The sequence below is a fragment of the Dromiciops gliroides genome, chromosome 3 (assembly GCF_019393635.1).
Source record: "Dromiciops gliroides isolate mDroGli1 chromosome 3, mDroGli1.pri, whole genome shotgun sequence".
Taxonomy (NCBI): Eukaryota; Metazoa; Chordata; class Mammalia; order Microbiotheria; family Microbiotheriidae; genus Dromiciops; species Dromiciops gliroides.
The window spans coordinates 247,700,368-247,712,372 of NC_057863.1; the positions used below are offsets into that span (position 1 = coordinate 247,700,368).

General features: G+C 37.2%; 1 protein-coding gene across 2 annotated transcripts in view; it reads left to right on the forward strand.

Annotated features, from left to right (window-relative positions):
- The window catches only part of GABRB3 (gamma-aminobutyric acid type A receptor subunit beta3), a 276,919-nt gene that overhangs the window by 235,173 nt on the left and 29,741 nt on the right, over window positions 1–12,005 (forward strand). For both annotated transcript variants that reach the window (XM_043994838.1, XM_043994839.1), the window contains one exon: window positions 3,195–3,347. In XM_043994838.1, the coding sequence (XP_043850773.1) occupies window positions 3,195–3,347 (153 nt within the window). The remainder of the gene's footprint in view (window positions 1–3,194; window positions 3,348–12,005) is intronic.

Sequence of the window (12,005 nt, forward strand, 5' to 3'; positions counted from 1 at the left end):
TTGTTTACCTGAACATGAATTTTTAGTTTTTAGTATTTTCTTTTCATGAAATACCTATTGAGTCTGCTTGCTTCATTCTATGGAAATTTATACAAATCTTTCCAAGTTTCACTGAATAACTCAAATTTGTGTTTCTTTCCTAAAAAGTGCTATTAGTAACATGGGGCTCTCAATCTCTCTTTGACCTCATTTTAGATCAAGGCATTTTTGAAATAGGAATCATTCTTGGGTGACACAAGGTCCAAAATTATCACTCAGATCTGTGTGCTTTCCACAGATACTAAACTCAATAGTTGGCCACAGTATGACCACAAACCCAAAAAGAAACTACCTTGAAATACTTGTCTTGAGAAATTAGGGCTTAATCATTTTTATCTCCAAAACGTACTCCATTTTCATATCAAGGATGGTATACAGTTCATTATGTGAGACATTGGGGATGAGGTTGCTCTAAAAATCAATAATACAGTCCTTGATATGAAGGTATTGACCCAACTAGAATATTTCCCACAAGAAGCTGTATTTTAAAGGAATTCTAAGACTGATGGCTTAGCTCATGAGAAGCTGGAGTATGTTTTGGATATAAAAGAAAGCTACAGAATGCATTCCCTTCTCTAAGCTTGTAATCTAAAGCCCAGTGGAATCAATGTGTATGCAGAAAAGGAAATCAGAGAAATCAAAGCCACTGTACGTGGTCTCATCCCATGATCACATAACACTAAATGATATTCATTTATTCATCAGATGTGTTTTGAGCCCCTAGGATGTGTAAGTTGATGTGCTAATCACTTGGGGGAAAGGGTTATACAAAAAAAAATTAGTAAGACCTAATTTCTCAGCATAAGTATTTCATAACATAGCAGGGAAGACAGAAAAAGTACAATAAATAAGACATAAGGCAGAATATAATAATACTAGCTCATATTTATATGGTATAAAAAATTTTAGTTTCACAAATGGCTATAGAAACATTAGTCAGTAAACATTTACCAAGCACCTACTATGTGCTAGGCAGAGCGCTAAGCACCAGGGATATAAAGAAAGGCCATAGAAAATCCCTTTCCTCAGGGAGCTCACAGTCTAATAGGGGAAACAACATGCAAAGAACTATGTACAAACACGACATACAAGAGATAATTTGGAGATAATTAGTGGAGAGAAGGCACTAGAACTTGGAGGATTGGGGAAAAAAACTTATTGAAGAAGGTGGGATTTTAGCTGAGATTTGAAGGAAGCCAGAGAATCCAGAAAAAAAGATGGAGAAAGCATTTCTTGCATTCGGGAGATGCAGTGAAAATGCCTAGATCCAAGAGATGGAGTGCCTTGTTCAAGAAACAAGGAAGCCAGTGTCAGTGAATCACAGAGATTATGATGGGACAGAGAAGGCTATGAGGGGAGAGTTGTATGGTGTAAGAAGACTAGAAAGGTTATAAAGAGCTTTGAACACCAGAGTACTTGATATTTAATCCTAGAGGTGAGGCACTAGATTTTATTGAGGGGTGGGGCTGTGTGTATGACATGGTCAGATTTCTACTTCTGTTTAGATCTCTTCCTATTTAGTTTGTCAAGAAAATATTCAGATGAAGGTGCCCATGAGTATGCTGGAGCCAGCTTAAATGGGCATGAGGGCCAATTATTAAATTCAATGTGACTTTTTCACCTAGGAAATGGTAAATGCAAAAAATCAAGGCTTGGTTTGTTGTTTTGTTGAAAACTGATTGAGAAAATATCAAGAATACAGATTTAGGGGCAGCTAGATGGTGCAGTGGCTAAAGCGTTGGCCCTGGATTCAGGAGTACCTGAGTTCAAATCCGGCCTCAGACACTTACTAGCTGTGTGACCCTGGGCAAGTCACTTAACCCCCATTGCCCTGCAAAAATGCAAAACAAACAAACAAACAAAAAAAAAGATAGAGAGGAGTGATAGTTTAGATCTGGGATAAAAGAAGGTTGATGAGGGAATGGTCTTTTAGAATCAAGCTATCCTGAACTTACTTGTAGTACAAGGAGAAGACTCTAATGAAAGTGGGATGAGAGATCGAAAATAAAAAAAACCTTGAGGTGTTGCTTGGGAGGAATTGCTTTTCCAGAGGAAGCAGGAGAGAGTATGATCAAGAAAACAAGTAGAAAGTTAATTTTGAAAAGAAGAAACAGTTCTCCTGGGACAGGAAGGAATGAGGCCATGCACGCTGCAAGTACAGAAAAATTTGAGATTAGAGGAGACAACTATAAGGAACTCCAATCAGATGCTTTTGATTCAAAGAATTGGTCAAAGGAAAGGATGATTAGTTGGAATATAAAAAACAAAGACAAAAACACATTTCTTATGTATCTATGTATTGTAAAGCAATACTGTTCCTTGTATGACAAGTGGGAAGAATACATATAAAGATGAAAAGCCTTATTATCTACATACAGATATATGAATGTTGAGAAATCTCAAGGCTAATGGAGTCCATGATTACATCTGTAAAGAAGTGTAGCATTTCAATATGATATTAAGGGACATGTTTCAACCCTTCCAATTTTTAGTGTTTCCCATATGCAAAATCACAGGGTCTTTGTACCTTTGGTAAGTGCCCCCATCCCAGTTACTTTTGCACAGCAGGTTTCCAGCCTGGTGTGGGTGTGGGTGGCAGCAAAACAAACAAACAAAAAAACACCAAAAAAACCAATAACAACAACAACAAAAAGCATTTGGCTTGGGACAGCTCTGGGCCAAATCTGTCTGCAGACAATGAAGAAGTAGATGAACAGCCATAAATTAAAGGGACAAACAAGACTTTTGGCTTTCTTTTGTAGCCTTCTATTAAAAGCTTTTCCTTAAAAAAAAAAAAAGTTTTCCAGAGGGATATAGCTCAGTTTAGCATTTATCCTTAGTAGCATTTCCTCATTATTACATTAAAAATAGACTACATAACAGTGCTTTTCTCTCAAGACACTCTGGGTTCCCTGTAAATACCATTTGCCAGACAGAAATAAATTGTATGGTTGTGGAGTATTCCACAGTCCCTGTGGCTCCAAAGACATGTTTTAGTCTCCATGGCAACAAAGGCAAATGATTTTGTTTGTCAATCTGTGTGTGTGTGTGTGTCTGTCTGTCTGTCTGTCTGTCTCTTTCTCTCTCTGTCTCTCTCTCTTCTTCTCTCTCTCCCTCTGTTTTTATTATAAATAATATTTTTATGCTTTCCATAGGTGCCTATCCACGACTTTCACTGAGCTTTAGGTTGAAGAGAAATATTGGATACTTCATTCTTCAGACCTACATGCCCTCCATACTGATTACAATTTTATCATGGGTGTCATTCTGGATTAATTATGATGCATCAGCAGCAAGAGTTGCCCTCGGTACGTGATTTTTAAAAATAGCATTAAAATTTAACTAAATATATCATTATAGTATCGAGTGGTTTCAGAGACTATGGTTCACTTTCAGCATTTTGACATCTCATGACACTTGCTTTGTGGACATAATTCTGTTTTATCTTCAATCAAAAAGCTCACACATGATTCCCTTGATGTGGTAACTTAATTAAAAAAGCTTAAATGTGAATCTTCACAACTATGATAGGGAAAATATGCCTCCAGAATATTTACATCATAAAATACTTGTTACCAATTTTTATTAGGGTAGGAATTGTTATTTCCTGTTTAAAGGGATGTTTTTATCCCAGGAAGAGGATCTGATTGGTTCCACACTTTTTTTGAGTAAAGTAGAAAAATAATGAAATATTACAGTAATATAATTGGACTTAAACAATTTGATGAGCATTAAAACACACTATTTAATTCTTATTGCTGCTCTCTAGTCCAGCAGTTATTCTGCTCATTTGGCCACTATGTTACTTTATAGAAAATATGAATCAGAATTTTTATTTATGACATTTTCTTGGATCTTTGAAGGGAAATATAAAATAAAATTATGTTTAACTTATGGAATATAAAACAATCTCAGTTAATCATAATTTAGACACAGCTAAGACAGCAAAGCTTGTAAGCAAAAGGTATTGATGAAATTACTTTTAAAGTATTATCCCAGAGAAATACAGAACTGAAATGAAGCCTTAGCACAAATTTTCTTAAACTGTGGGTCATGACCCCATATGGGGTCACATAACTGAATGTGGGGGTCCCAAAAACTTGACAAGAGTAAAAGGTTATGTATACTTATTTTATACACCTATATACCCAGGATTGCATAAAAAATTGCTTGGGTGAAAAGGGGCCACAAGTGGAAAACGTTTAAGAAGCCCTGCCTAAGAGTGATTATCTCATTCTTCCTCTCTCTAGATAACACTGTACTTATAGCTATTTATACTGTTCATTCAGTTAATCAGAGAAGTATAATCCACATTTTCCACTATTCAAATGTATTTTGCAGTTTTGAATGAATTGTAGTCTGGAATAGTGGATAGATAGATAGATAGATAGATAGATAGATAGATAGATAGATAGATAGATAGATAGATAGATAGAGGGCTGTCCTTTGAGTTGGGACAAGCTGTGTTCATGTAACTCCATTGATATGCCCAATCTGTGTGACCTTGGGCAAATCACTTAACCTCTCCCTACCCTAAACGATTCTTTGGAGTTTTGTGGGGATTTTTTTGTTTGTTTTTTTTGGTGAGACAATTGGGGTTAAGTGACTTGCCCAGGGTCACACAGATAATAAGTGTCAAGGGTCTGAGGCTGGATTTGAACTCAGGTCCTCCTGAATCTAGGGCCGGTGCTCTATCACTGCACCATCTAGCTGCCCCCCTAAATGATTCTTTAAGACTGTTGTTAAGTTATGTCTAGTTCTTCCTGACTCAGTTTGGAGTTTTCTTAGCAAAGATACTGGAGTGGATATCCATTTCCTTCTCCAGCTCATTTTACAGATGAGGAAACTGAGGCAAACAGGATGAAGTGACTTGCCCAGTGTCACATAGCTAGTAAGTGTGGACAGATTTGAACTCAAGAAAATGAGTCTTCCTGATTCCAGGCCCAGCACTCTGTGCACCATGTTGCCAACTAGCTACAAATGAACGTCTGCATGGGAAGAGCAAGTTTCTTTCCTGAGACTTGCCCTGTATCAATTAAATTACAGACCTAATTTTTAAAAGGGGAGGGGGGGGTGTTAAGAAGGCCTTACATGAACATTTTCCTTCCCTTCACTTTCCCACTTCCTCTTTCTCCCCTTACCTCTCTCTCAGAAGTCAGGACATCAAGTTGGATACCTTGAGTTAGTTTTACTGTTGTCAAAAGAACTCAACTCAGGCTCTAGGAGCCAGGAAAGAAAGGTAGATGGGTGGCTTTTGGCTAGAGCACCAGGCCTGGAGTCAGGAAAACTTGAAATCAAATCTGGATAAGTCACTTAACCTTTGTCTGGTTCAGTTTCCTCAACTATAAAATTTGGAATCATAATGCACTTACCTCCCAGGGTTGTTGTGAGAATTGTAAGGGGCTAAAATTCAAGTTATACTGTCTAAAGTATATAATGAGTGATCACCATTAAATTAGAAGCTTTAACAAGAGTTTAGACTTTTAAGCATTTATTAAGGAGAATAAGAATTTGGTGAAGAGAGAGAGAAAGGCCTAGATGCCTACATCTATCTGTCTCAGGGAGCACACATCTTAGCTCCACTCGCCATGAGAATCCCTGATGAAAGAGAGAGAACCATACCTCCTTCATCCCACAAGCCTCCTGTGAAACTGGGAACATCCCATCCAAATGTCCACACAGCTCCAAGCTAATTAGCTTGCAGCCTTGATTGACAGTACCCACAAGCAAATGTCACTTCCTGACGCCAAGGGAAGCCACATGGCTTGCCCTCAGACACCTTCTCCTCATGGCGGAGCTTTCCTACAGTAACTCTCCAGCAGGTGGCGTCATTCCAATCATTACAGGATCAAATGAGATAATATTTGTAAAACCCTTAGCACAGTAACTGGCACATAGCAAGAATTATATAAATATCATCATTATCATGATTGTTTTCCAGGCTTGTGTGAGAAGAAAATGAGATATTTGTAAAGCAGGTGCTTAATGAATACATGTTCCCTTCCTTCCCATCTCCCCCCCTCTTCCCCCCCCCACCCCACTCCCCATAGGTGGGAATAATTGGTCTCTGCCCAAAGGGCATGGGAGTCCAGAAAATTCTGTCCTTTGAAAATGTAGTACTAGCATTCAGGACATGTTCGATTCAGTTTGCTGCTAAAAGCATGGAATCTTTGCTCAATTTTAAACTTCCTGACTACAAAGGAAGGAGGGACAGAATCTATGCCTACAAGTATGGAAAAAATTGGCTGTAATGATTAAAGAAAGGCTGAAGTCAGTGAGGTGGAGGCCTAGTTACTGTAACTATATAATGCAGATGTAGCTTGTTGGCTTAATGAGGTGTAACCCAGGGCTCAAGTCTAGGTGTTTACATAAGACTCTTCAGTGGTGGAGAGAATGATAACTAGATGCTGGAGGCAGGTGTTTAAACTAGTTACCTCCAGGAATTCAAGCTATTTCCCTCCACAGTGATTCATCCTAATCACTTTCCTTTTATCATTCTTCTATCTTTTCTCTGATGTCCTCTGTTGCCATCACTTCCTGTAGCTATCAATTCTGATCTCCTAGTGCTTTTAATCAGCTGTTTTACTGGGAGAAGGACTGAACATTTGGTGCTCCCCTGGCAAAGATTCAGTCATCTCATGGTATCTATCTTCTTAGAGTAAGGTTTCTTAACCTTCTCTTATGTCATCAACCCCTTTAGCAATCTTCTGTACAATTACAAAGGAAACGAGGTAGCACAGTAGGTAGAGCACTGGCCCCAAAGTTGGGAGAACCTGAGTTCAGATTTCACCTCAGCCACTTACTAGCTGTATGAGCCCGGACAAGTCATTTAATCCCAATTGCCATAAACATCTAGGGCCATCTCAGTAGTTCTGATATCTGTCTTGCCACTGGACCCAAATGGTTCTGGAGGAATGAGGTTGGTGACCTTGCACAGCTCTCCCTCATTTAAATCCAATTCAGTGCAAGTAATGACAAATCCTCTTCAGAAACAAAGGACAGACAACAACAACAAATTTCAAAAACATTGAAATATAGTTACCAAAATATGTTTTTTTAAAAATGAAAACAGTAAAACCAAGTTCATCAACTTCAGGTCTATGTCATTACTTATGACCATGGTATCCTAGACTTGGAGCAGGAAGGGGCCTGAGAAGTCCTTGAGCCTTACACAGATTATTTAAGAGATCTCTAACCTTTTGTTGTAGAATCATGGCTATTTTTTAAAAAGTTGAAATTGCTAAAAAGTGGGGCAGCTAGGTGGTGCAGTGGATAAAGCACTGGCCCTGGATTCAGGAGTACCTGAATTTAAATCCAGCCTCAGACATTTGACACTAGCTGTGTGACCCTGGGCAAGTCACTTAACCCCCATTGCCCCGCAAAAAAAAAAAAAGAAAAAGAAAAAAAGAAAAAAGAAAAAAAAAAAGAAATTGCTAAAAAGTCATCCTGCAGCTAGGTGAGTTAATCTTATTTCTATTCTTTTTTTCCCAAAATCATCCAGATGCAAACTTAAAAAGTTTCATTGGGATAATGTGATGATATAAATCTCAATACAGAAATACCAAAGAATCAATGAACATCATTCATTTCAAATCTCTGGGGAATCAGGAATTTTTGATAATCTGTTTTAGGCCAAATTCTAAGAAGACCATTAAGATATGAAAAATAAGTCTATTTTTGGCTAACTGCTCCTGGTAAATTATAATTTTATTCTGTGACATGCTACTTTTTAAGAAATTTTATTTTTATTTCGTGGAATAAAACAATCACTTCCATAACATAGTACAATAAAAAAGATGATTATACATGAAACTACACATCTACTATATACAACTTGCTATTCCTTTCAAATATACAACAAAATCATGCAAATTTATTTTTCTTCCCTCCCCCCACTCCATCCTAATGATGGCTACCATTAGACACAATTAGGTATATATATGTAAAATTATGCTATAGATATTTATCACTTTTCAAATATGGCATTATTTTTTAGTCAACTTTAGTCCAGGTCAGAATTCATTTGGAAGCAATTCCAACCTGAGTTAACAATTTATAAAAGAATTTAACTGCCTGGTAAATGTACAAGAACATGAAAACTATAGTCCAACACCGTCACTTTTTATTGCAGTATTGCTTGGATACTCTTAGATAATAGAGGTATAGACAGGTTATTAGATGACTCAGTTGAGTCTCCTGCCAGGGGAGGAAGCAAAAGTAGTTAAAGTGTATTTTCTGAAATGATAGGACATTTTTTGAGATCGTGTCCCATGAAATTGGAAAAGTGTCTTTCTGGTTAGATGCAATAGCCAAAGCATTAATAAAATGGATGAGAATACTGCTCCCATGTTCCATCAGCACCTTAAAATGTGATCTGTAACAAGTATTAAGGTTAGAAGGGGAAAATTATTGGTGGGGCTGGGCAGGGGGGAACCACACATGGAGAAATAATAATTCTGTTGTGTGGCATAGTAGATGGAGTGCCAGGTAGAGAATCAGGAAGACTCATCTTCCTGAGTTCAAATCTAACCTCAGACACTCACTAGCTGTGTGACCCTGGGCAATTCATTTTTCCTTGATTATCTCAGTTTTCTTGCCTATGAAATGACCTGGGGAAGGAAATGGCTAAGCACTCCAGTATCTCTGCCAAGAAAACTCCTAATGGGGTCACAAAGATTTGGACACAGCTAAAAACAACAAGAAAAAGAGAGTTGGAGATTAAGCTGAATATTAAGTAAAGCTTTTTACTGGAAATGATGTGATATGTATATATCTATGTAATGTATGATATTTGTATATAATTATATTATATGTAGTATATAAAACATAGGGTACTTTATGTTTTGCAAAGTGCTTTATAGATAGTATTTTATCTGATCCTCTCAACAGTCCTGGAAAGTAAGTGCTATTACTATCACCATTTTACATATAAAGAATTGAGGTAAACAGGAGTTAGGAAATTTACCCAAGCAGCTCAATAAATGTTGGAAACCACATTTGAAATCAGTTTTTCCTGATTTCGAGTCCAGAGCTCTCTCTAATGTGTCAACTATATGACTCTTGTAATGATAATTATTCTACCTTATACTCTTAAAACAATGATAGATTTTGTATATTGCTTTCACTTATGTATTGTGAGAAGCATTCCAATGAAATTATTATATAAAAATGGTATAAGTGCATACTTTAAGGATCCGTGGTTGATGTGGAGATTTTCTCCATTGTTACAGGTTACAATCCATTTGTGACTTATTAATAATAATAACAAGCATTTATATAGCATTTTGAAGTCTGCAAATCACTTTGCCCACATAATCTCATATGAGCCTTACAACAAGCTAATGAAATTAAGAATACTGATGCTATTTGTCCCATTTTATGGATGAGGAAACTGTGATAAGGGATTAGGAAAATTGTCTAAGATCACCTAACTAGTAAATGGCAGAGATAAGATTCATTCCCAAGTCTTCCTGACTGTGTGCTATTTACTATTCAACTGGTCTTTGAAAGTTATGCTGTCCAAAAATAATGCATCACCTTGCATCTAATATAGCAATGAACCTACCTGAACCAATGTAGGCTGGGCCTTGGACAACAAACCTTTGGTCCAGGCTTGGGATTTACTTGAAGCCTTCCCAAGTTGATGTTACCTTCCAGTGTTTATTGTCCACTGTCTTAGCCTTAGAGAACCTAGTTTGATGTTGTTCTTCGGTTATGTTCAGTCATGCCTGGCTCTTCCTGATTCCATTTGGGGTTTCTTGGCAAAGATCCTAGAGTGGTTTGTCATTTCCTTCTCTAGCTCATTTTACAGATAAGGAAATGGAGGCAAACAGGGTTACATGACCTGCCTAGTGTCACACAGCTCATAAATGCCTGAGGCTATATATGAACTCAGGAAGGTGAGTCTTCCTAACTCCAGGCCTGGTACTCTATCCACTGTGCCACCTAGGGTCCTTTCCATACCACAATGAGACACTAGAGTAAGATTTAACTTAAAATAAAATGTAGTCTAAGTTCTTTATAAAGTTCATCAACAATTGTTTTACCATTGGACCTGAAATTATTTTTCTCTATTATTTATTTCTGTCTTTTTAGCAGTGGTGCTAAAGGCAGAAGGATAAAGACTATAACTTCAAAGTAAGAGACATAGGCTCCATTCCAAAATCTACAAGTGCTTCTATGGGTGGTCTTGATGCAGTTTTTTTACTATCACAATCGATGAAACAAGATAATGATAATCCTTGCCAACTCTGAGCAAGTATTCAACCAATTATATGGATATACTTTAAAAAAGAAAATGTCTTTTTTTCCTTTAAAATACTGAACTTTATTTTTTACACTTCCTTGATAACTTAAGGTGTTCCCTAGTGGGGGGAGAGGAAATGATACCCCATGTTGGTAATTCTTGGAAGTGCTGCTCTACCTACTTGCTGGGCCTCAGATGTATGGGAAATGGACAGTCACAGCGGTCCTGTCCTGCTATGTTCTTTTGTCCTTCTCCCAAACTGTTCACATGACAATTTGTTTTCCAATGCTCGGTCAACATGTTCATGGGAACACTGCTGTAGTATTTTTTCCTTTAGCTCAGTATAAGCCCTATGTAACAGGTGGGCCTGCCCGTAAATATATATATATATAAATCTGTCCATATAAAGGCTAAGACTGATGTATAGGAGGGCTTTCCATTCTTTTTTTTGCCTCATTTATAAAATGGGAGTGGTATCACTTCTATCTACCTCATAGGGTTGTTATGAGGAAAGCAATTAACAACCAAGTGCTATAAACAAATGCAAGTTATGGTGTTGTTATTGTTATTGTTTGTTATTATTGTGTGCTGTCCCCTCAAAAAAGAAAATCATCTTGAATCAGATAAATCTTACCTGTAAGAAAGGAGTAAGTCACTTACTCTTTTTTTTTTTTTTGGTGAGACAATTGGGGTTAAGTGACTTGCCCAGGGTCACACGGCTAATAGTGTCAAGTGTCTGAAGCCAGATTTAAACTCAGGTACTCCTGAATCCAGGGCTAGTGCTCTATCCACTGTGCCACCTAGCTGCCCCTAAGTCACTTACTTTTGAAAAATATTTCTTGATAAAATTATTCTCCAAATACTTTTTTTTGGAGGGGAGAATATATTCTAGAACTATGATTTCATCAGTGGAGGAGGGAACTCCCTTTATGGAAGCCTATCACAAGTCTTCTGAAACTTAAACATCCTCCCTAAGGCAAGTGAAATGAAGTGATCTACCTGCCTGTGGCCATACAGCTAGCATGTCAGAAGCAGAATTTGTATCCAACTCTTCTTCACTTCAAAGCCCCAGTATTATGCCACCTCTTTCCTAGATATTCCTTAGACCAAAAGAGTTATTCTACCATCAAAAACTGAGTGACTCTCCTACCCTCTCACCAGTAAATTTCGTTTAAACTAGACAAGTTCAGGCTTGTCGATTAACCATATCTGTGACATTAGGCAAATAAATTAACCTCAATTCCCTTACTGAACTAGAAAAAAGCTTTTTAAATTATGGGGTTGCTTAACTGAATGTGGGGATCACAAAAAAATTGGCAGTAAATATTTGATTTGTATGCCTATTTTATATAGCTATATACCTGGGGTTGTGTAAAAATTTCTTGGGCAAAAAGGGATCACAAGTAGAAAAAGTTTAAGAAGCCTTGGACTAGAACACCCATAAAATCCTTTCCATTTTAAAAATTCAATTCTTCTCTGAATCTAAGCATTCTTGAACTCCTGTATGCCACCTAGTCCTGTGTTTGATATAGTGCTAGCTGTGAAAGAAGAATAAGGTAAGGTCTCTATCCCTTTTCTTATAGTTTTCTTCGAGAGACAAGACTGACATGAGTAAAATAATTGTGAGAAGCTTCATAACAAATTCTTTAAATGAATCTATCAGTTTTATTAACACAGAAAATGCTCTATTATTTGGTTTCAAGCAAATTAATTCAGTTGC